This window comes from Loxodonta africana, chromosome 6, assembly GCF_030014295.1.
Source record: "Loxodonta africana isolate mLoxAfr1 chromosome 6, mLoxAfr1.hap2, whole genome shotgun sequence".
NCBI classification, from domain to species: domain Eukaryota; kingdom Metazoa; phylum Chordata; class Mammalia; order Proboscidea; family Elephantidae; genus Loxodonta; species Loxodonta africana.
In genome coordinates, this window is record NC_087347.1 from 65442700 (window position 1) to 65469394 (window position 26695).

The 26695-nt window shown below is 39.5% G+C and overlaps 1 protein-coding gene across 1 annotated transcript; it reads right to left on the reverse strand.

The window, feature by feature from the left end:
- Nucleotides 1-3198: 3198 nt before the first annotated feature.
- LOC135231540 (hepatoma-derived growth factor-related protein 3-like) lies at nucleotides 3199-26695 on the reverse strand. The gene has a single exon (XM_064286935.1). The coding sequence runs from the start codon at nucleotides 5497-5499 to the stop codon at nucleotides 5017-5019; it is 483 nt and encodes a 160-aa protein (XP_064143005.1). The 5' UTR covers nucleotides 5500-26695; the 3' UTR covers nucleotides 3199-5016.

A 26695-nucleotide genomic window follows, 5' to 3' on the forward strand; every position in this document is an offset into this window, starting at 1 on the left:
ATCCTCAACAAAATTCTAGCCAATAGAATCCAACAACACATCAAAAAAATAATTCACCCTGATCAAGTGGGATTTATACCAGGTATGCAAGGCTGGTTTAATATCAGAAAAACCATTAATGTAATCCACCACATAAATAAAACAAAAGACAAAAACCACATGATCTTATCAATTGATGCAGAAAAGGCTTTTGACAAAGTCCAACACCCATTCATGATAAAAACTCTTACCAAAATAGGAATTGAAGGAAAATTCCTCAACATAATAAAGGGCATCTATGCAAAGCCAACAGCCAATATCACTCTAAATGGAGAGAACCTGAAAGCATTTCCCTTGAGAACGGGAACCAGACAAGGATGCCCTTTATCTCCGCTCTTATTCAACATCATGTTGGAAGCCTTAGCCAGGGCAATTAGGCTAGACAAAGAAATAAAAGGTATCCGGATTGGCAAGGAAGAAGTAAAGTTATCACTATTTGCAGATGACATGATTATATACACAGAAAACCCTAAGGAATCCTCCAGAAAACTACTGAAACTAATAGAAGAGTTTGGCAGAGTCTCAGATTATAAAATAAACATACAAAAATTACTTGGATTCCTCTACATCAACAAAAAGAACACCGAAGAGGAAATCACCAAATCAATACCATTCACAGTAGCCCCCAAGAAGATAAGATACTTAGGAATAAATCTTACCAAGGATGTAAAAGACCTATACAAAGAAAACTACAAAGCTCTACTACAAGAAATTCAAAAGGACATACTTAAGTGGAAAAACATACCTTGCTCATGGATAGGAAGACTTAACATAGTAAAAATGTCTATTCTACCAAAAGCCATCTATACATTTAACGCACTTCCGATCCAAATTCCAATGTCATATTTTAAGGGGATAGAGAAACAAATCACCAATTTCATATGGAAGGGAAAGAACCCCCGGATAAGCAAAGCACTACTGAAAAAGAAGAAGAAAGTGGGAGGCCTCACCTTACCTGACTTCAGAACCTATTATACAGCCACAGTAGTCAAAACAGCCTGGTATTGGTACAACAACAGACACATAGACCAATGGAACAGAATTGAGAACCCAGACATAGATCCATCCACGTATGAGCAGCTGATATTTGACAAAGGACCAGTGTCAATTAACTGGGGAAAAGATAGCCTTTTTAACAAATGGTGCTGGCATAACTGGATATCCATTTGCAAAAAACTGAAACAGGACCCATACCTCACACCATGCACAAAAACTAACTCCAAGTGGATCAAAGACCTAAACATAAAGACTAAAACGATAAAGATCATGGAAGAAAAAATTGGGACAACCCTAGGAGCCCTAATACAAGGTATAAACAGAATACAAAACATTACCAAAAATGATGAAGAGAAACCCGATAACTGGGAGCTCCTAAAAATCAAACACCTATGCTCATCTAAAGACTTCACCAGAAGAGTAAAAAGACCACCTACAGATTGGGAAAGAATTTTCAGCTATGACATCTCCGACCAGCGGCTGATCTCTAAAATCTACATGATTCTGTCAAAACTCAACCACAAAAAGACAAACAACCCAATCAAGAAGTGGGCAAAGGATATGAACACACATTTCACTAAAGAAGATATTCAGGCAGCCAACAGATACATGAGAAAATGCTCTCGATCATTAGCCATTAGAGAAATGCAAATTAAAACTACGATGAGATTCCATCTCACACCAGCAAGGCTGGCATTAATCCAAAAAACACAAAATAATAAATGTTGGAGAGGCTGCAGAGAGATTGGAACACTCATACACTGCTGGTGGGAATGTAAAATGGTACAACCACTTTGGAAATCTATCTGGCGTTATCTTAAACAGTTAGAAATAGAACTACCATACAACCCAGAAATCCCACTCCTAGGAATATACCCTAGAGATACAAGAGCCTTCATACAAACAGATATATGCACACCCATGTTTCTTGCAGCTCTGTTTACAATAGCAAAAAGTTGGAAGCAACCAAGGTGTCCGTCAACAGATGAATGGGTAAATAAATTGTGGTATATTCACACAATGGAATACTACGCATCGATAAAGAACAGTGACGAATCTCTGAAACATTTCATAACATGGAGGAACCTGGAAGGCATTATGCTGAGCGAAATTAGTCAGAGGCAAAAGGACAAATATTGTATAAGACCACTATTATAAGATCTTGAGAAATAGTAAACCTGAGAAGAACACATACTTTTGTGGTTACGAGGGGGGGAGGGAGGGCGGGTGGGAGAGGGTTTTTTATTGATTAATCAGTAGATAAGAACTGCTTTAGGTGAAGGGAAAGACAACACTCAATACATGGAAGGTCAGCTCAATTGGACTGGACCAAAAGCAAAGAAGTTTCCGGGATAAAATGAATGCTTCAAAGGTCAGCGGAGCAAGCGCGGGGGTCTGGGGAACATGGTTTGCGGGGACTTCTAAGTCAATTGGCAAAATAATTCTATTATGAAATCATTCTGCATCCCACTTTGAAATGTGGCGTCTGGGGTCTTAAATGCTAACATGCAGCCATCTAAGATGCATCAATTGGTCTCAACCCACCTGGAGCAAAGGAAAATGAAGAACACCAAGGCCACACGACAACTAAGAGCCCAAGAGACAGAAAGGGCCACATGAACCAGAGACCTACATCATCCTGAGACCAGAAGAACTAGTTGGTGCCCGGCCACAATCGATGACTGCCCTGACAGGGAGCACAGCAGAGGACCCCTGAGGGAGCAGGAGATCAGTGGGATGCAGACCCCAAATTCTCATAAAAAGACCAAACTTAATGGTCTGACTGAGACTGGAGGAATCCCGGCGGCCATGCTCCCCAGACCTTCTGTTGACACAGGACAGGAACCATCCCCGAAGACAACTCATCAGAAATGAAAGGGACTGGTCAGCGGGTGGGAGAGAGACGCTGATGAAGAGTGAGCTAATTATATCAGGTGGACACTTGAGATTGTGTTGGCAGCTCTTGTCTGGAGGGGGGATGGGAGGATGGAAAGAGAGGGAAGCAGGCAAAATTGTCAAGAAAGGAGAGACTGAAAGGGCTGACTCAAGAGGGGGAGAGTAATTGGGAGTAGGGAGTGAGATGTATGTAAACTTATATGTGACAGACTGATTGGATTTGTAAACGTTCCCTTGAAGCTTAATAAAAGTTATTATAAAAAAAAAAAAAACCAAAGGCAGATGAAAAAGTTGAATAAAAGCATTACTTCATGTTCTTTCTCTCTAAATTATTGACTTGTGATATTGGTATTGGCATCCTTAATGTCCTTTTACCAACTTTTCATATTTGGCATCGTGTGTGAGTATAACAGAGAAAATCCTATCACTAGATGAGGAAAACTAAAAATAGAGCCTCCACCTCAGTCAGTGTGCCAGAGCGGAAAGTGGACCGGTGCTTTCATGGCCCCGGCTGCCATCATCAACATCGCCACCATCGTCATTGATGGCCCTCGGCTTCAGCACTCTCACGTTTTCTCTTCATGTTACTTATTGAGCTGTTCATCAACATAAAAATCAAAGAAAATGGGGTGCAGGATCAATGCATGGATAATGTTGTGTGAATTTAGGGTTCACTGAGCTAGTAGAGATTATTTGAATGTCTATGCAAATCACACTACCATTTCTCCCCAGTGTTTTCAAAAAACCTAAAAAAAAAGAAAGTAAAAGAAAACCCTCACCTGCACTTGAATTCTATTGTCAACTTGCTGTTAACTTTTGCTTTAACGTATGCGTTACATTAATACCTCACGTTATTACATATATGAAGCCAAATTACACTAACTTTGTTGCTTACAGCCTCAGATCTTACTCCCAATACACATTCCAATAAATTTACTCTGTAAAAACAATACATTTTTTTATTTTTATTTATTTATTTTGCAGTAAACTTTCAACTACAAGCCTCGAATATGCAAAAGATGTTCCAAGGACAAGCAGAACAGGACTGATAAAACCCAAACTGACTAAATGTGTTCTCACAATATAAGCTGGCATAAAAATAAATAAAATTCTCTATGATCACAATAGCAACAATAATGTACACATAATAAAGGTTTGTGAAATGAATACTAACTATTCTAACTCTAGTTGCAAAAGAAAACGACAGTTCATTTTAAAAGTTTACATTTGAAAGTCATTGCTTTGTCTGGGTTCCTATAGGGCTGCTGCCGATTCCAGCTTTGAAATGGAAAGAATCCACCTTGAGTTATTAGCTCAAATTGTTTTGGCATTGGGAACAACAACTCATTGCCTTTATTGTGGAGTGACACAAAAAGCCTCACTAGCTTCACACACAGAAACTGAGTTTGTGTACATAACAACATGAGTTGTGAGAAGCATAAACTCTCAACTAGCTATTTCTAATACGGAATAGGTATTTTACAATATGGTCAAACTTTACACATACATGGCCTCGAAACTGAAGGACGATTTTCATTTCATCTTCAATATACCAACATTATGCATCTAGGAATTAATTCCTGGGTTGGTTCTGTCACAGAGAGGAAATCCCACCCTTAAGCACTGAGCGATGATTTAGAAACTACAATTTATATTGAGCTGTTTGGCCATGGTGGGGTAAAGGCAGGGGTATGATGAGCATAACTGCCTTAATAAAAGGATCCTAGACGTGTATAAGTCTGTGCATAAATCTTCATCATCCGTAGTGGTTAAGGGCAACTTCATGCAACCAAATAATATTAAATTAAATTGATAACCTTAAAAAAGGCTAAAATGTCTTTTTTTTTTTTTTTTTCAAATAAACGGAGAGCAATGTGAATAACGTACATAAAAACTGGGGTCTGTCAATGACAACAATGCCTGTCTTGGTTCACATCAAACCCAAGAATATTAGACAACCAGACGTATACAACCTCCTTGTGGTTTCTCTTAACAGGCAGCATTCTTTATGGTAGTTAAGTCCCTTTGCTGGTTTTCGGCAAGTCTGAAGCTCTGTTTCGTGCGTCATTGCTGGCATCTCCACCCTCAGAGCTGCTTTTTGTTTTCCTCTTCTTTGCAGTCCTTGTCATCTTCATCCCCTGGAGATTTCCAGGATTGTTCAGAGGATTTCTTTGAAGTGTATGATTTTTTCCATTTTGAGCCTGCTGTTTCATTCTTTCTTTTGCCATTTCCATCCTCTTCTACTCTGTCACCTTCACTGCTCGCATCTGCAGTATTTCCACCTACTCCCTCAGCTTCCGAAGAGCTCTGTTGCTGAATTGCCTGGTATCCAGTAAACTTTACTCCTGGGTTACTTCCTATTTCCCACAATCCTTCATTAAATCCTTTCCGTTTGTTTGACTTTCCAAAGTCGTCTTTGTATTCCTTATATGGAAAAAGGTCTTTGGGACCTAGAAATGCAGGTTCCTGGGTGCCAAGAAAGAAGATAGGATACTTACCTGCCGGAGGCTTCACAGCTCCTTCTAGGAGTTCATCAGTCCGGGCCGGCCAGTGCAGGTAGCCCTTCATCTCGGCAAAGACCAGGTCGCCCGCCTTGTACTCGCAGGGCCGCCGATGCGCCAGCCCGCCGCTCCCGTTCTCGGTCGCCCTCGGTCACCACCGAAGATACCGGGAGGCCGCCCGCCCCGCAGGACGATGGACCACTCACAAGCTTTTAAGACTCCAGACGCTACTCACGAAAGTAGAATGTAGAATACCAAAATAAAATATTTTTAAAGAATAAAATTTGAACTTATTTTTGTTTCACCATGAAGTCCTAAGCACTTACCAATAGCCCATTCTATGTTGTTCTCTTAGAAGAGAAAAAACGGAAACTGAGGATGCAATCCTTGCCTTCCAAAAGTTTATAAACGGACTCTAGTTACAAAGTCGGCGGGGTGAAAAAATTTTAGTACCATTTACACAGCAATATACAAATGAATATTATACAGGACAATTAAGGTATAGGAAGATAATCGATAAAACAGTTTCTCAATGTTATTTGACCCATCAGAGGGAAATTAGTCAGGAAATGCTGCTTAAAAATACATTGATACTCAAGAGTCATATAATACCCCAAAATGAATGGTTTTTATCATTCATCTATTCAACAAATTATTCTATACTTTTTTGTGTTAGGTGCTGTGTTAGATACCCCTGCTCTCTTATTTTATTTAGTCTTTCATTTTGGATGGACATCAGTTGCGTACACAGAACCGTTATTCTGGTTCATGACACACTATCATCACTGATTTATTCAAGGGCCACAACTGGATTATTTCCAGTGTGAGGCTTTTATAAGCACAAGTACATGCTTCCTGGTATACATGACCATACATACATAGCAAGCGGAATTGTTAAGTCAAGCCCAGCCCCAAATGGTATACAAATGCTTAGTTTACAAGATAACAACAACTTCTTTCAGAAGTCGTTTAACTCATTTACATTCCTACTAGTAATGTATAAGAAATCCAGTTGATCTACATCCTCACCAACACTTGATATTGTTGGATCGTTTAATTTTTGCCAGCCTATTTTGTGTAAAACACTTTGCCATCAATCAACTCTGGCTCATAGCAACCCTATAGGACCAAGAAGAACTGCCCCCATAGGGTTTCCAAGGCTATAATCTTTATGGAAGCGGATTGCTACATCTTTCTCCCACAGGGCAGCTGGTTGGGTTCGAACCCACAACCTTTCAGTTAGTAGCCAAGTGCTCTGTGGGTGAAAGACCTGGCAATCTGCTCCCATAAAGATTACAGCCTAGAAAACCCTATGGGGCAGTTTTACTCTCTCACATGGGGTTGCTATGAGTCAAAAATCGACTTAACATCACCCAACAACAACAAAAAGGTAAGCATTAGAGATAATAGAAGTCTCAAAAGGTAATGATCTTCATTTGCATTCAGAGAATCAATGCTAGCATATTTTCTTCATCATTGTTCCAGGGTTTTTAAAATAGGCAGATATTTAAATTTCCATTTTAATGAGCGGACAAATTGAGTAATTGAGAAATGAGGCAACTTTCCTAAAGTCACACAAGCCATTTAGCCTCACAAACAGACCTCGTAAACCCTGTGATTATGCAAACCTATTTTTGTTCTTCTCATGGTAAATGAATTGGAAAAGCAAGTATAATTCCAATATCATACGAATCCAGAGCATCTATTTAAAAACAGTTCTAAAAGCGCTATGTGATTAAAAAAAAAATTAGCTACTTTAATTCTGTCCTTTGTTCTCATGAGAGATCCCTGGGTCTTGCAAACAGTTGGTACTTGACTGCCCTGGTGGTGAAGTGGTTAAAGCACTCAGCTGCTAACTGAAATGTAGGTGGTTCGAACCCCATCAGCCACTCTATGGGAGAAAGATGTGGCAGTCTGCTTCTGTAAAGATTCACAGCCTACAAAATCCTACGGAGCAGTTCTATTCTGAAACATATGGGGTCACCATGAGTTGAAATAGACTTGATAGCAATGGGTGTAGTTTGGTTTGGTTTATTCTTATAAATGTCACACCTACTTGTTAAATTGGGAAAATTCTTGAATCACAGTAAGCAGATGCTAGAACAGATGGAAAGCTTCTTTTTGGGCTGAGAAAAAGAAATTTCCAATTAACAAATGCCTGGACAGTATATTATCTCCCTTCTAGCTGACTGAACTATGAGATGTCCTTATGTCACAGTTTAGACTTAAAAACAAACTTTGTTTCCCTAAATATTCTTTATTTCTCCCTATATCCGTAATCATTAGCTTAAATCTATTCATTCTTATACCCTCCTGATAAAATTACTATGGTGGGTTGAAGAAAATTTGAAAACTACTGAAATATTTTCATGTACTGATTATATTTACTACTTTATCCTTATCCATCTCATCTCGAATTTGCTTACTTTTTTTCTCCATTTACTTACACTAATTTATTCAGCATTACGTGCTTCTTGGAGCTCCTCGGTGCTGCTAACAGTTGAGTACTTGGCTACAAACCAAAAGTTTGGCAGTTCAAATGCATCCAGAGGTGGCTAAAAAGAAAGGCCTGATGATCTACTTCTGAAAGATCAAAGCCACTGAAAATTCTAGGGCGTGTACGTGAAATACATGGGGTCGCCGGGAGTCTGAGTTGACTCGGTAGCATCTGGTTTGGGTTGCTTGTTTTTGTTTTATTTTGTTTTTTGATAATGAAGTAAGAAAATCAGCATTATACATTTTTGTGTCAGCATGACTTGTACAGACCTTAGAGCTATTGGATAAGTATTTATAAATATTTATAAAGACCTTCCTCATATCCCGGAATTAGGCTGATGTTTTCCTACCTTCTATGGAAGCAGTTAAGCAAAAGCATGGTGAAATTAAATGATTTCTTATAGGTATTTTTTTTTTTTAATAGAAGACTAAGGATACTTAATTGTGCTCATGCGGAACCTGTACTTAGACTAAAATGCAGTCCTTCCAACAGGATAAGTGAATATCGCGTGGTTTAAAATAACGAAAGGTGTGCATCAGGGTTGCATTCTCTCAACGTACTTATTCAATCTGTATGCTGAACAAATAATCTGGAAGCTGGACTATATGAAGAATGGGGCAACAGGATCAGAGGAAGACTCATTAACAAACTGTGATATGCAGATGACACAACCTTGCTTTCTGAAAGCAAAGAGGACTTGAAGCACTTACTGATAAAGATGAAAGGCTACAATCTTGGGGGTGGTCCGAGATGGTGGAGTAGTCAGACTATTCATAATACCCCGCTTACAACAAAGAACCAAGAAAACAAGTGAATTGGATATAGATGACAACTTTGGAATCCTTAGCATCAAAGAGAGGCTAAAGAATCAGACCAAGCACCAAGGGGAAGAACAGTACAAAACAGCAGACATAGAGAATTATGGATCACTGGTGCCCTGCTAGCCAAACCTACACAGCACAGCAATATTGAGAAGCAAGCAGCATTCCCAGCCATCACCTGGTACAGCCAAGCAGGAGTGACTCTGCATCCATATCCAGAGCCAGACAGGAGTGCTGCCCACCGTGCAAAAGTTAAGTGCATGTACCTCACACACTTCACCCACACCAGCCCCCAATTCTGGATGCTCACAGCCCCATGAGGAACCTCCGCCCCTTCACTTATGCCCCCTCCCCACACACAAACACAGTCTGGTGGCAGCTGCCACTGCCCCACCCCCTAAACCAGAAGCCCATGACTGGTGACACCCTTCCCTTCCCTCAGCCGCTTGTGCTGGGGGCTCACGGGCCTGCAGCACATCCTCCTCTTCCCTCCAGCCACCTGATCTGTGGGCCCGAGAGCTGGTGTTGCCTCTACTTCCTCCAGGTACCTATGCTGGGGACCTGAGGGCCGATGGTGCCTCCTACTTGCTCCACCCACCCATGCCAGGGGCTTGAGGGCTAGCAGTGCCTCTTACTCCTTCTGATCACCCACACCAGGGTCCGGAGGGCCAACGGGTGCCTCTTACCCTCTCCAGCCACCCGTGCCAGGGGACTGAGGGCCAGTGGTGCCTACTACACCCTCCAGCTACATGTACCAGGGACTTGAGGACTGGTGATGCCTCCTACATCTTCTAGCCACCTGTGCCAGGTACCCAATTACCAGCTGCCCAACCTCCCCCATGATGCATTCTACTGGACAGGGGAACACCTCCAACCAGGCACCAATGGACAGGTGACATCTCCCCTGCATCACCCCCCAACCCCCATAACTGGAGCTTTCTGCATGCTCCCAATACCCCTGTTCAGCCCTGCCCACCTGGGATCATTGGTGAGAGTTTCTGCATCACTCACCTTGTGACAGAGAACCTGGGCACCCTCACCCCAACCACCCAGCATTCAGGGGAGCACACACACAATACCCAATGCAGTAACCAGGGAGAATGCTCTTCACACCCATAGCCAGGTCAACAGTGGAACAAATATATCACCTCACCAGAAACACCAGCTACATCCTCAGCAGCTCCACAAGACCAGCGAGCAGAGACCACACTCACACATATAGTCATTGCCCCACCCACCCAGAGACAGGAGGTGAGCACCTCAGTGAAGCCAGATTAGCAACCAGAATAGTGCACATGCTTAGACTACTCAGCTATATCAAAATAAAAATTCAGGATGCAGCAAACAAACATACATTAAATAAATATAATAACTCTTTGATACCTCAGAGACAACAGAAAATATCAAACTACTTAAAGAAGCAGGACAAGATTGCTTCAGCAAGGGACCTAATAAAGAGCCAGAAAAAATTCCAGAGGAAGAAATGGTAATGAAATTACCTGATAAGGAATTCAAAAGACTAATATACACGGCTCTCCAAGAGATCAAGAACAAAAAAAGACAAAACCAAAGAAAATGTAGGCAAAATCAAGGAAAACACAGACAAAGCAATAGAAGAATTCAGAAAACAGCAACAGAACAAAATTACAAAATAAATGACAAATTAAAAACCATATAAAAATAGCAACTAGAAATCCAAAAGATTAACAATAAATTTTCAGAAATAGACAACTCAAGAGAAGGATATATGAGCAGAATTGAAACAATGGAAGACAGAATCAGTGAATTTGAAGACAAACCCCTTAAAGCCAATTTGTTGGAGAAAAAATTAAAAAGCCTAAGAATTATGTGGAACACAATCAAGAGCAAAAGTTTGTGCATGATCAAAGTTCCGGAACAGGGGAAGTAATGGAAAACACAGAGAGAATTGTTGATGATTTGCTGGCAGCAAACTTTCCTAATATCATGAAAGACAAGAAGATACCCACCTAAGCAGCACAACAAATTCCATACAGGATAGGCTCCAAAGAAAATCACCAAGACATATCACTATCAAACTTGCTAAAATCAAAGACAAAGAAATAATCCCAAGAGCAGCACTGGGAAAATCAAAAGCCACTTACAAAGGGAAACCAATAAGACTGAGCTCTGGTTATTTGACCAGACATTGATGCCCTTTATCACCAATTTTATTCAACATTGTGCGGGAAGTCATAGCTACAGCAATAAGGGTTTTAATGGGTTATAGATAGCTGATCTTTGAAAAAGGGCCAAAGTCCATTAAAAAGGGAAAATACAATCTATTTAACAAATGGTGCTGGCAAAACTGGATGCCCATCTGTAAAAACATGAAACAGGACCCATACATCACACTATACAAAAACTAACTCAAAATAGATGGAAGACCTAAATATAAAACCTAAAATTATAAAGATCATGGAAGAAAAAATAAGGACAATGCTAGGGGCCTAATACATGATGTAAGTAGAATTCTAAACATAACTAAAAATACACAAACAGCAGGAGATGAATTAGACAAATTGGACTTCCTAAAAATTAAACATTTATGCTCACCAAATGACTTCTTCAAAAGAGTAAAATGAAAGCCTACAGACTGGAAGTTGGAATTGATTCGATGGCAATGGGTTTGGTTTTTTTGGTTTGGTACAGATTGGGATAAACAATTTTGGCTAGGACATATCCAACAAGGTTCTAATCTCTAAAATTTACAGAAAACTTCAAGATCTCAACAACAAAATGAAAAAAAATCTAATACAAAAATAGGCAAAGAATATGAAAAGACACTTCACCAAAGAAGACATTCAGGCAGCTAAAAAACAGATTTATAAATGCTCACGATCCCTAGCCATTACCTACTGCCGTCAAGTTTATTCTGACTCTTAGTGGCCCTATAGGATTTCCAAGGCATTAATCTTTACAGAAGGTGACTGCCACATCTTTCTCCAAAGGGGTGGCTGGTGGGTTTGAACCGCTGACCTTTCAGTTAGCAGCTGAGTGCTTAACCACTGTGCCACCAAGGCTCTCTCATTAGCCATTAAAGAAAAAAAATTAGAGAGGTGCAAATAAAACCTACCACGAGATATAACCAAACATAATGAAACACCTCATGGGATGAAGTTCCTAGACTCAAAGGCGAAAGAACATAGACACAGGGGACATCAATGTCAACTGGCACAACATTGTTCATAAAGACAAAGCTCTGCATTCTATTTTAGTCAGTAGCATCTTAATAGCTTTTGAGCAGACATCTAAGATACAACTACTTGTCTCTTACCATCCGGAGCAAAGAAGAGTGAAGAAAAGCAAAAACTCAAGGGAGCAATTAATCCAAAGGACTAATGGGCCACATGAACCACAGACTACACGACTCTGAAACTAGAGAAACTAGACGGTACCTGGCTACCACTACCAAACACTCTGACTGGGATCACAGCAGAGGTCCCAGACAGAATGGGAGAACAATTGTAGAACGAAACATCAAACTCACAAAAAAGACCAGACTTACTGGTCTGACAGAGACTGGAGAACCTCCTGCCCCCCGCCCCCCCACAAGACTATGCCCTTAAGACACCCTTCTGAGCTGGAACTGAAGTCATTCCCAGAGACCACCTTTCAGCCAAACCATAGACAGGCTCATAAAATAAACACTAACACTTGTGAGGAATGTGCTCCTCAGAACAATTATACAATATCAAAAGGGCAACATTTGCCCAAAAGCAAAATAGGAAGGCAGAAAGGCATACAAAATCAGGACATAAGGAAAGGGGAACCCAGGGCAAAAACGGGGAGAATGCTGACACATTGTGGGGAATGAAATCAATGTAACTGAACACTTTGTGTACAAACTACCAAATGAGAACCTAATTTGCCGTGTAAACTTACACCTAGTGCACAATAAAAAAAATTTTTTTTTAAAGAAAGAGAAAAAAAATCAGCCTTCAAAATCCTCACACCTGGACCAATAAGCAACATCATGATAAACAGAGAAAATATTGAAGTTGTCAAGGATTTCATTTTGCTTGGATCCACTATCAATACCCATGGAAGCAGTCAAGAAATCAAAAGACACATTGCATTGGGCAAATCTGCAAAAAGACCTCCTAAAAGTGTTGAAAAGGCAAAATGTCACTTTGAAGACTAATGTGCCCTGACCCAAGCCAAGGTATTTTAATTCACCTCATATACATGCAAAAGCTGGACAATGATTAAGGAAGATGGAAGAAGAATTGATGTATTTGAATTACGATGTTGATGAAGAAGACCAGGAACTGCTGGAAGAAGAAACAAATCTGTTCTGTTGTATATAGGTCCACTATGAGCTGGAACCAGCTGGGAGGCACCTAACAACAAAAGATACAAAGGCAAAAAAATAAATAAATAAACAAAAAAATAACAACAAAAGATACAAAGGCAAACAGAGTCTAAATTATCTCCCCTAGAAAATGTTTCCTTTCTACTAAGCTTCTTAAGACAAAGGGGGTTTCCAATTTCAAAAACAAAGCAAATGATCCCACTTTGGAGAGTGGTGTCTGGGGTCTTAAACGCTAGCAAACGGCCATCTAAGACACATCAACTGGTCTCAACCCACCTGGAGGAAGAAAGAAGGAAGAACACCAAAGACACAAGGTAATTACGAGCCTAAGAGCCAGAAAGGACCACATAAACCAGAGACTACATCAGCCTGAGACCAGAAGAACTAGATGGTGCCCAGCCACAATCGATGACTGCCCTGACAGGGAACTCAACAGAGAAACCCTGAGGAAGCAGGAGAACAGTGGGATGCAGACCCCAAATTCTTGTAAAAAGACCAGACTAAATGGTTAGACTGGGACTGGAGGGACCCCGGAGGCCACAGTCCCCAGACCTTCAGTTAGCCCAAGACAGAAACCATTCCCAAAGCTAACTCCAGACAGGGATCGTACTGGAATAAAAAAAAAAAAAAACCCACTGCAATCAAGTCGATTCTCACTCATAGCCACCCTGGTGGCATAGTGGTTAAGTGCTACGGCTGCTAACCAAAAGGTCAGCAGTTAGAATCTGCCAGGCGCTCCTTGGAACTCTATGGGGCTTCTACTCTGCCCCATAGGGTCGCTATGAGCTATGAGTATGGACTGGAAGAAAAAATGGAAAATGATACTGGTGAAGAACGAGCTTCTTGGATCAAGTGGACACATGAGACTGTGTTGGCATCTCCTGTCTGGAGGTGGGATGAGAGGGCAGAGGGGGCCAGAAGCTACCTGAAAGGACACAAGGAGAGAGTGTGGAGGGAAGAACTGTGCTGTCTCATTGGCAGAACAATTAGGAGTGTATGGCAAGGTGTATACAAAGTTTTTTATGAGAGACTGACCTGATTTGTAAACTTTCACTTAAAGCACAATAAAAATTAATTTAAAAAAGTAAAAATAAAGCAAATGTCTAAAATTCAACTATAAGGGTAACATAGAATATTTTTTTCTTCTGAGATCTTTGGCAATAAATTGCTATGGTTCTATAAAACTGGCACTAAATTAATATTTAGTATCAATATAAGAGATTACAACAGAAAAATTTAAATTTCATTACAGAATTAGGTTTATATAGTTACTTCGTATAGTTTCCCCTTTTAAATTCTATTTAATATTTAATATTGTATATAGTTTTGTGTACATTCCGCTACTTTTCAATAATGCCTTTGTTTTCTCAAATAAAAGATATAATGATTCCACAAATGCTTCCCAAATTAAAGTTTTACAGTAAAGCTGCCATTACCTCTTAATGTTCATTGCTTTTCTTCAGAAAACAAGTTAGAGTTTTAAATGCCTCCATTACAGGTCAACAAAATAAGATCATTTCTTCAACTTTTGCCCAATGCTGCATCGGGGGCCTCCTTCTCAAAAGTGTGATTTTCGCGCAATGTGAGTGATAACAATTTCTCCTCCAAATGACTTTGTATCCTAACAACCATGTGGACTTAAGTATGTAACACAAAAGTTTACCGAGAGGTTTTCCTATTCAGAATCTTGGCTGCTTTAACTTAAAAAGAACTTCTTTTCATTTCACAAATCCACTGCAGACAAAGAGCTCCTAACTTCTTGGTAGCATCCACAAGAAACAAAAAACTTGTGAATAGCTTTTCAAGTCATCATCCCAGCTGAGCAATCGGCCATTGACAGCTGGACTGATGGAATATTATGAGTCCTCAAAGGAAACCCATAAGAACCATATGGAGTGACATACCAACGTATTCAACCTGCCCGTCAGAAGCTCCCACAGCTGATGGTGCTCACACAGTGTAGGTTATTAGGAAGGAGCCTTAAATGAACCAGAGAGCTCTCCTTAGGGTCATTCATTATCATAATAATTTTAACTAAAAGCTGCTGGTGGTGAAGCAACTTAGTGGAGAAGAACACTATATCACTGTTTTATGATGGCTGACATAAGCTACAGGGAGCTCTGTCTCTTCTTTCTGTGTGTTTTGAGAAATTAATTTTATGTCTGAGTGCTACAGTGACCTCCTGGGGCTAATAATGTGGACTTTACCTGACTTCTATACCTTTTAAAATTCCAAAATATACATTCATTAAACAGAATTTCATTTGAACTATGCACAAAAAAATAAATAAATAAAGAGGGAGGGTCTCAAAAACAAAATCTTGAAAACCTCAAGCAAATAATCAAATTAATTTTAATTTACAATCTACACGAAAGATCTGGAGTACCATACTGGGTAGCCAAGCTTCATTTGGTACTCTCCCCAAATTACTTCTTTAATGTTATTGCTGTTAGTTAGGTGCTGTCAAGTCTATTCCAACTCATAGAAACCCCATGTACAACAGAATGAAACACTGCTCAGTCCTCCGCCACCCTCACAATCATTGTCATGCATGAGCCCATTATTACAGCCACAGTGTCGATCCATCTCCTTGAAGGTCTTCCTCTTTTTCACTGACCCTCTACTTTACCAAGCATGGTGTCCATCTCCAGGGACTGATCCCTCCTGATCAGTATGTGAGATGTAGTCTCACCATTATTGCATCTAAGGAGCATTCTGGCTGTACTTTTAAGACAGATTCTTTCATTCTTTTGTCAGTCCATGATATATTCAATATTCTTCACCGAAGCCATAATTCAAAGATGTCAATTCTTCTTCAGTCTTCCTTATTCATTGTCCAGCTTTCACGTGTATATGAGGCTATTGAAAACACCATAGCCTGGATCAGGTGCATTTTAGTCTTCAAGGTGACATCTTTGCTTTTTAACACTATAAAGAGGCCTTTGCAGCAGATTTGCCCAATGCAATATGTTGTGTCATTTGTTTGCCTGACTGCTGCTTCCATGATTGTTGATTGTGGACCAAAGACCATATGAGATCGTTGACAACTTCAACATTTTCTCCCTTTATCATTATGTTGCTTATTGGTCTAGTTGCGAAGATTTTTCTTTTATGTTGAGGTGTAATCCATACTGAAGGCTGTAGGCTTTGATTTTCATCAGTAAGTGCTTCAAATCTTCTCTGCTTTCAGCAAGCAAGATTGTGTCATCTGCATATTTGTCGTTTGTGTTGTTAGGTGCCCTCAAGATGGTTCTGACTCATAACATGCTGTGTACAACAAAACGAAACACTGCCCAGTCGTGCGTGATCCTCAAAATCATTGTTATGCTTGAGCTCATTGTTTCAGCCACTGTGTCAATCCACCTCACAGAGGGTCTTCCTCTTTTTTGCTGACCCTGTACTTTGCCAAGCATGATGTCCTTCTCCAGGGACCAATCCCTCCTCAAAACATTTCCAAAGTATGTAAGACGTAGTCTCACCATTCTTGTTTCTAAGGACCATTCTGGTTGTACTTTTAAGACAGATTTGTTTGTTCTTGTGGAAGTCTATGGTGTATTCAATATTCTTCTCCAACACCACAATTCAAAGGCATCAATTCTTCTTCAGTCTTCCTTATTCATTGTCCAGCTTTCACATGCGTATGATGCGATTGAAAATACCTTGGCTTGGGCCAGGCGCGCCTTAGTTTTCAAGGTGACATCTTTGCTCTTCAACATTTTAAAGAGGTCCTTCGCAGCAGACTTACCCAATGCAATGCGTCTTTTGATTTCTTGACTGCTGCTTCCATGGCTGTTGATTGCGGATCCAAGTAAAATGAAATCCTTGACAACTTCAATCTGTTCTCCATTTATCATGATGTTGCTTATTAGCCCAGTTGTGAGGATTTTTGTTTTCTTTATGTTGAGGTACAATCCATACTGAAGGCTGTAGTCTTTGATCTTCATCAGTAAGTGCTTCAAGTCCTCTTCACTTTCTGCAAGCAAGGTTGTGTCATCTACATAAGGCAGGTTGTTAATGAGTCTTCTCCGTTCTTCATATAGTCCAGCTTCTTGGATTATTTGCTCAGCATACAGATTGAATAGGTGTGGTAAAAGAATATAACCCTGATGCACATCTTTCCTGACTTTAAACCTATCAGTATCCGCTCGTTCTGTCCGAACAACTGCCTCTTGATCTATGTACAGGCTGCTCATGAGCACTATTAAATGTTCTGGAATTCCCATTCTTCACAATGTTATCCATAATTCGTTATGATCCACACAGTCGAATTTGCTTGCGTGTGATATTAATGATATTGCTCTATAATTTCCACATTCGGTTGGATCACCTTTCTTGGGAATAGGCATAAATATGCACCTCTTCCAGTCAGTTGACCAGGACGCTATCTTCCATATTTCTTGGCATAGACAAGTGAGTACCTCCAGCGCTGCATCTGTTTGTTGAAGCATCTCAATTGATATTCCATCAATTCCTGGAGCATTGCTTTTCGCCAATGCCTTCAGAGCAGCTTGGGCTTCTTCCTTCGGTACCATCGGTTCCTGATGGTATGCTACCTCTTGAAATGGTTGAACACCAACTAATTTTTTTTGGTATGATGACTCTGTGTATTCCTTCCATTTTCTTTTGATGCTTCCTGCATCGTTTAATATTTTCCCCATAGAATTCTTCACTACTGCAACTCGAGGCTTGAATTTTTTCTTCAGTTCTTTCAGCTAGAAAAATGCCAAGCATGCTCTTCCCTTTTGGTTTTCCATCTCCAACTCTTTGCACATGTCGTTATAATACTTGGTCTTCTCGAGCTGCCCTTTAAAATCTTCTCTTCAGTTCTTTTATTTCATCAATTCTTCCTTTTGCTGTAGCTGCTCGATGTTTGAGAGCAAGTTTCAGAGTCTCCTCTGACATCCATCTTGATCTTTTCTTTCTTTCCTATCTTTTCAATGACCTCTTGCTTTCTTCATGTATGATGTCCTTGATGTCATTCCACAACTCGTCTGGTCTTCAGTCACTAGTGTTCAATGCATCAAATCTATTCTTCAGATGGTCTCTAAATTCAGGTGGGATATACTCAAGGTCATATTTTGGCTCTTGTGGACTTGCTCTGATTTTCTTCAGTATCAGTTTGAACTTGCAAATGAGTAATTGATGGTCTGTTCCACAGTCGGCCCCTGGCCTTGTTCTGACTGATGATATTGAGCTTTTCCATCAACTCTTTCCACAGATGTAATCAATTTGATTTCTGTGTGTTCCATCTGGTGAGGTTCATGTGTATAAAAAAAACGTATAGTTGCCGTTTGTGTTGGTGAAAGAAGGTAATTGCAATGAAGAAGTCATTGGTCTTGCAAAATTCTATCATTCAGTCTCCGGCATTGTTTCTATCACCAAGGCCATATTTTCCAACTACTGATCCTTGTTCTTTGTTTCCAGCTTTCGCGTTGCAATCGCCAGTAATTATCAATGCATCCTGAATGCATGTTCGATCAATTTCAGTCTGTAGCAGCTGATAAAAATCTTCTACTTCTTCATCTTTGGCTCTAGTGGTTGGTGCATAAATTTGAATAATAGCCATATTAAGTGGTCTTTCTTGTAGGTGTATGGATATTATCGTATCACTGACAGTGTTGTACTTCAGGATAGATTTTGAAATGTTCTTTTTGACGATGAATGCAACACCATTCCTCTTCAAGTTGTCATTCCCAGCATAGTAGACTATATGACTATCTGATTCAAAATGGCCAATACCAGTCCATTTCAGCTCACTAATGCCTAGGATATTGATGTTTATGCATTCCATTTCATTTTTGATGATTTCCAATTTTCCTAGATACATACTTTGTGCATTCCAGGTTCTGATTATTAACGGATGTTTGCAGCTCTTTCTTCTCATTTTGAGTCATGCCACATCAGCAAATGAAGGTCCCAAAAGCTTTACTTCATCCATGTCATTAAGGTCAACTCGACTTTGAGGAGGCAGCTCTTCCCCAGTCATCTTTTGAGTGCCTTCCAACCTGGGGGCTCATCTTCCAGCACTATATCAGATGATGTTCCACTGTTATTCATATGGTTTTCACCAGCTAATGCTTTCAGAAGTAGACTGCCAGGTTCTTCTTCCTAGTCTGTCTTAGTCTGGAAAGCTTAGCTAAAATGTGTCCCTCACATGTCTGTCAGTTTGTCCTACTGTGGGGGCTTGCGTGTTGCCGTGATGCTGAAAGCTATGCCACCAGAATGGAAGCTATCTGCATATTATATGTTGTTAATGAGTCTTCCTTCAATCCTGATGGCATGTTTTGTTATTGCTTAATGTGTTAAAATATTTATGAGAAAACTCAAAGCTCAATTATTAAGTAAAAAGTAGTTTTAAGATAAACTCTCTACAATGGAGAAGCCATGTTCTTTTCCCATTTGAATTTCAAGTATGCCATTATTTAGGAAAATGTTATGATAAAATAAAGATCACATATCATAAACAAGGAAACCCTGGTGGAGTAGTGGTTAAGTGCTACAGCTGCTAACCCAAGGGTCACCAGTTGGAATCTGCCAGGCACTCCTTGGAAACTCTATGGGGCAGTTCTACTCTATCCTATAGGGTCGCTATGAGTCAGAATCGACTCAGCGGCACTGGGTCTGGTTTAGACTGGATCATAAACAAAAAATAATTAATGACTCCCTTCATCGTTCCTTCAACAAACACTAAATTCTTGTTCGGTGTGAGATCTGGGATTGCCAGGGAGTATTAACTGTGGCTCAGTTTAAGATGTGGTGAAACTCTTGTGAAATTGTGCACTACAGATTAGTAAGTAAACAAAATTAAGCCTGTGCATACCTTGCTTACTGGTTAATCCACCCTTGACAATACACTGTGCTTTTCAGGGTGCTTGAAGTGAAATGGAAACCCTGGTGGTGTAGTGATTAAGCGCTACTGTGGCTGCTAACCAAAAGGTCAGCAGTTCAAACCCACCAGATGCTTCTTAGAAACTCTATGGGGCAGTTTTATTTTGTTCTATATGGTCGGAAATCAACTTGACGGCAACGAGTTTGGCTTTTTGGTTTTTAAGTGAAACAGTGTTGAGTTTTTTCCATCAGAGATTTTTTTTTTAAGCAGCAATTTTTATGATTATAAATCAGCAGAAAAGACTAATAAACACTCAGAAGCCCCTTGATCTCAGCTTTGCTGCTTCTCACTTTTGAGCTATATTTCAGAATCTCCATTATTCTTCCTTCATCTTATACTGAATGAAGGTTTAGATAGATAACATTTATTTCCATCTAAAAGAGAGCACAGATGGGTTTAACACAGAGGCGTCTCTGGCTGAAATACAGGCCATCATAAAGAGCAAGAGGTTTTTGAGACCCTCTTTGGTGAGGCTCCTACTGTGGGGTCTTGCCCTGTGTTGATGCCTAAATGGATCAATGACCTAAAAGGATGCAACTAACTGTAAAGGGATTAATTGTAAATTTCCACTTATTAAGGGATGTGAAGACACAAGAAACAGATTATGTCCATTATTTCCACAGTGATAAAAATCCTTGGGAGCTATTATTTCCATATTCACATTTTGGTTTGCCAGACTTGCTGCTGGTTTAAAACCAGTGTCCCAGGGTACTTTGAATAGCAGCTCCTTTTATTTTCAAAAGTGTGCTAACAGCTTGGTTCAGATTCTAGCTCCATTATTTTCTAGGAGAACTAAGACAAGATGCTTCTTGATCTCTGTCCCGGTTTTATTATGTGTAAAATGGGAATAGCAGGACCTATCTCTTAGGATTGTTGTGAGAACTAGATGTATTAATGACAATGATGTGCTTGGAATAGTGCTTGGCACTTAGCAAATGGTTCATAAGTGTTAACTATAAGTGTATGGCATGGCATGTATTTATAACTCAGAAGGTTTTATGTAGTGTTCTCTTATATTTGGATTCAACATTAGTTATCTGCCTATAAGTATATGTGAAATATGTATCAGGAGATATTACATATCTAGGGAAATGAGCAGGTATATAAGGTATATTTCTTTATGGCCTAAGGTCAAGAGGAAACTATCAGTTGATTTTTAAAATCAGAGTTCTTCATGAAATAATTAAATGTGGATATTTATTCAGTATTAAAATGCCATTTTTTTTAAAAATTCTCACTTCAGAAAATAGCTTATGAGCAATGTGTATACATACTGTAGTATCTCCAATTCCCAAAATAACTTGGTTTTAATAGAAGTGATGAGATTTTGAAGTCATGAAAATATACCTGGAAAAAAAAATATATGTATATATATATATACCCACCACGTGTCTGTCATTTTGTCGTACTGTGATACCTTGCATGTTGCTATGATACCAGAAGCTTTGCCACCGTATTTCAAATACCAGCAGGGTCATCCTTGGTGGATAGGTTTCAGCAGAGCCTCTAGACTAAGACAGACTAGGAACAAGGACCTAACATATACTTCTGAAAAAATGGCCAGTGAAAACATGAATAACAGTGGAACATTGTCTGATATAGTGCCAGAAGATGAGCCCCTCAGATTGGAAGGCACTCAAAACATGACTGGGGAAGATCTGCCACCTCAAAGCAAAGTCAGCTTTACACATGCATGGAGTCAAACTTTCAGGAATTTCATTTGCTGATGTGGCATGACTCAAAATGAGACGAAACAGCTGCAAACATCCATTAAAAACTGGAGCTTGTAATGTACACAGTATGAATCTAGGAAAATTGAAAGTCATCAAAAAGGAAACGGAACACCTAACCATTGATACCCTAGGCATTAGTGAGCTGAAATGGACTGGTGTTGGTCATTTTGAATTAGACAATCTTATGGCCTACTATGCCGGGAATGGAAAATTGAAGAGGAAAGGCACCAAGTGAGTTCATGGTCAAAAAGAACATTTCAAGACCTATCCTGAAGTACAACACTATCAGAGATAGGATAATATTCATACACCTATCAGGAAAACCAGGTAATATGACTATTCAAATTTACGCATTGACCACTAAGGTAAAGGTGAAGAAAGTAAAGATTTTTGCCAACTTCTGCAGTCTGAAATTGATCAAACACGCAATCAAGGTGCATTGACAATTACTGGTGATTGGAATTTGAAAGGTGGAAATAAAGAAGGATTGGTGTTTGAAAATTATGGCCTGAGTGATAGAAAAGATGTCAGAGATCGCATTATAGAATTTTGCAAGACCAACAACTTCTTCATTGCAAATACTTTTTCCAACAACATAAACAGCAATTATACATGTGGACCTCACCAGATGGAACACACAGAATCAAATCGGCTACATCTGTGGTAAGAGATGATAGAAAAGCTCAATATCAGCAGTCAGAATGAGGCCAGGGGCTGAATGAGGAACAGACCATAAATTGCTCATGGGCAAGTTCAAGTTGAAGTTGAAGAAAATTAGAACAAGTCCAAAGAGAGCCAAAATATGACCTTGAGTATATCCTCCCTGAATTTAAAGACCATCTCAAGAATAGACTTGACATATTGCACACTGATCGAAGATCAGATGAGTTGTGGAATGACATCAAGGACATCATACATGAAGAAAGTAAAAGGTCATTAAAGAGAGAGGAAAGAATGATGACCAAAATGGATGTCAGAAGAGACTCTGAAAGTTGCTCTTGGCTGTAGAGTAGCTAAAGTGAAAGGAAGAAATGATGAAGTAAAAGAGCTGAACAGAAAATTTCAAAGGGCAGCTCGAGAACACAAACTAAAATATTACAATGAAATGTGCAAAGACCTGGAGTTTAACAACCAAAAGGGGAGAACGTATTTGGCATTTCTCAAGCTGCAAGAACTGAAGAAAAAGTTCAAGCCTCAAGTTGAAATAGTGAAGGATTCTACAGTGAAAGTATTAAATGATGCAGGAAGCATCAAAAGAAGAGAGAATACATAGCAGAGTCACTGTACCAAAAAGAATTGGGCAACATTCAACCATTGCAGGAGGTAGCATATGATCAAGAACCAACGGTACTGAAGGAAGAGGTCCAAGCTGCACTGAAAGTCTTGGCAAATAACAAGTCTCCAGGATTGATAGAATACCAGTTGAGATGTTTCAACAAATGGATTCAGCACTGGATGCGATCACTCATCTACGCCAAGAAATTTGGAAGACAGCTACCTGGCCAACTGACTGGAAGAGATCCATATTTATGCCTATTTCAAAGAAAAGTGATCCAACTAAATGTGGAAATTATTGAACAACATCATTAATATCACATTCAAGTAAAAAGTAGCTGAAGATCATTCAAAAGCAATTGCAGCAGCACATTGACACAGAACTGCCAAAAATTCAAGCCAAATTCAGAAGAGGACATGGAATTGGGGATATCATTGCTGATGTCAGACGGATCTTGACTAAATGCAGAGAATACCAGAAAGATGTTTACCTGTGCTTTATTGACTTTGCAAAGGCATTTGACTGTGTGGATCATAACAAATTATGGACAACACTGCAAAGAATGGAAATTTCAGAACACTTAATTGCGCTCATGAGGAACCTGTACACAGGCCAAGAGGCAGTCATTCTAACAGAACAAAGGGATACTGCATGATTTAAAGTTAGGAAAGATGTGCACCATGGTTGTATTCTTTCACCATACTTATTCAATCTATATGCTGTGCAAATAATCTGAGTAGCTGGACTATATGAAGAAGAATGCAGAATCAGAATTGAAGGAATGCTCACTAACAACCTGTGATATGCAGATGACACAACATTGCTTGCTGAAAGTGAAGAAGACTTGAAGTACTTTCTGATGAAGATCAAAGACCACAGCCTTCAGTATGGATTACACCTCAACATAAAGAAAACAAAAATCCTCACAACTGGATCAATAACCAACATCATGATAAATGGAGAAAAGATTGAAGTTGTCAAGTATTTCATTTTACTTGGGTCCACAATCAATGCCCATGGAAGCAGCAGTCAGGAAATCAAATGACACATTCCATCGGACAAATCTGCTGCAAAAGATCTCTTTAAAGTGTTAAAAAGCAACGATGTCACTTTAAGGACTAAGGTGTGCCTAACTCGAGGTGTGGAATTTTTAATCACCTCATATGCATGAGGAAACTGGACAATAAATAAGGAAGACCAGAGAAGAATTGATACCTTTGAATTATGGAGTTGGTGAAGAATATTGAATATACCATGGTCTGCCAGAAGAACAAACAAATCTGTCTTGGAAGAAGTACAAACAGAATGTTCCATAGAAGCGAGGGTGATGAGACTTGTCTCACACACTTTGAACGTGTTATCAGGAAGGACCAGTCTTTGGAGAAGGACATCGTGCTTGGTAAGGTAGAGGGTCCTTGAAAATTGGAAGACCTTCAATGAGAAGGATTGACCTTGTGGCTGCAACAATGGGCTCAAACATAACAACAACCATGAGGATGGCACAGGACTGGACAGTGTTTTGTTCTGTAGAACACAGGGTCGCTAGGAGTCAGAACTGGCTGCATAGCACCTAATAACAACAATAACATGTATATCTATATAGATATGTACATATAGATACATATACTTATATACATATAAATGTAGGACTATATACATATATATGTGTATATATATGCCAAATATTACCTTTTCATATGTATGTTTGTGTGTGTGTAGAGTGATTTAATTCATGTAAAAGAAGATATTGATAAATTTGACCATATTAAAATAAAAAAAAATCTAAAATGACAAGACAAGCCACAGACTGGGAGAAGATATATGAAATGCGTATAGCTAGAGGTGATTAGAGCCCTTGAAAACCCTGGTGATGTAGTGGTTAAGTGCTACAGCTGCTAACCAAGAGGTCAGCAGTTAGACTCCACCAGGAGCTCCTTGGAAACCCTATGGGGCAGTTCTACTCTGTCCTATAGGGTCGCTATGAGTCGGAATCGACTCGACAGCAGTGGGTAGAGGTGATTAGTATTAAGAATGTATATAATGCCAGACTTACTTGTCTAACAGAGGCTGGAGAAACCTCAAAAGTATAGTCCCCAGACTCCCTTATACCTCAGTAATAAAGTCACTCCTGAGGTTCACCATTCAGCTAAAGGTTAGACAGGCCCATAAAGCAAAATGATACTAAATGGGCACACCAGCCCAAGGGTAAGGACGAAAAGGAAGGAGAGAACAGGAAAGCTGGTAATGGGGAACCCAAGGTCAAGAAGGGGAGATTGTTGACACGTCATGAGGTTGGCAACCAATGTCACAAAACAATATGTGTATTAATTGTTCAATGAGAAGCTAGTTTGGTCACCTAAAGTACAATTTAAAATTTTTTTAAAAAAATACATACAATTACTCATAGAGATCAGTAAGCATAAAATAAAAACCCAATAGAAAAATGGGCAAAAGACATGAATAGGTATTTCATACAATTGTTGTTGTTGTTGTTAGTTGCCATCAAGTTGACTCTGACTCATGGTAACCCCATGCGTTACAGAGTAGAACTATTTCATAGGGTTTTCTTGACTGTAATCTTAACAGAAGCTTATCACCAGTCTTTCCTTCCGAGGGAATGCTGGTTGGGTTCAGACTGCCAATCTTCAGGTTAGCAGTTCAGCACAAACAGTTTGTACCACCTAAAAAAAAAAAAACAAACCAGTTGCCATCAAGTCAATTCTGACTCATAGCGACCCTATAGGGTAGAGTACAACTGCCCCATAGGTTTGCCAAGGAGTTGCTGGTAGATTTGAACTGCTGGTCAGCACCCTGAGTTCTTAACCATGGCACCACCAGGGCTCCAAAGGAACCTTATTTCATACCATACAAAATACATTTGTCCAGTGAACAGACGAAATTGATTGATCTCATGAAAAATCTTGAAAATTCATATCAGATCACAACGTAATATCATTTTTCAAAAAATTTGCTAAAAATTATGAAGTTTGATGATACCAAGTTTAAAATTTTTACGAAGTGTAAATAGTCTCAATCAGTTTTTTAAAAAAATAATTTGTAAAGTTGTAAATCTTGTAGTTTAATATTTGCATGCCCTATGGCCCAGTTTTTTTTTTTTTTTTTTTATGGCCCAGTAGGAGTCCTGATGGCACAGTGAGTAGGAGTCCTGGTGGCACAGTGATTAAAATTTCCACTGCTAACCAAAAGGTTAGCAGTTCGAATTAACCAGCTGCTCCTTGGAAACCCTATGGGGCAGTTTTACTCTGTCCTGTATGATCGCTATGAGTTGGAATGGACTTAACGGCAACAGGTTAGGATTTTTTTTGGTTATGGCCCAGTAATTGCCTTCCAAGATAAATACTCTAGATAAATATTTATGTGTATGTAGCAGGAACACACATAAGACAGGTCTTGTATCACAGTTCAGGGTAGTAAAACTTTCAAAATCACAAATGCCCATTGACAGGAGGTTGGATAAATAAATTGTGTATTTTCACCATAGTCCCTGGGTGGCACAAATGATTAAATGCTTGACTGCTAGCTTAAAGGTTGTAGGTTCAAACCCACCCAGGGGCAACTTGGAACACAGGCCTGGCAATTTACATCCAAAAGATCACAGCCTTGACAAACCTACTGAGCAGTTCTACTCTGCCTACATGGGGTTGCCATGAGTTGGAATGGTCTCAGCCACAACTAACAAAATATTTTCACCAT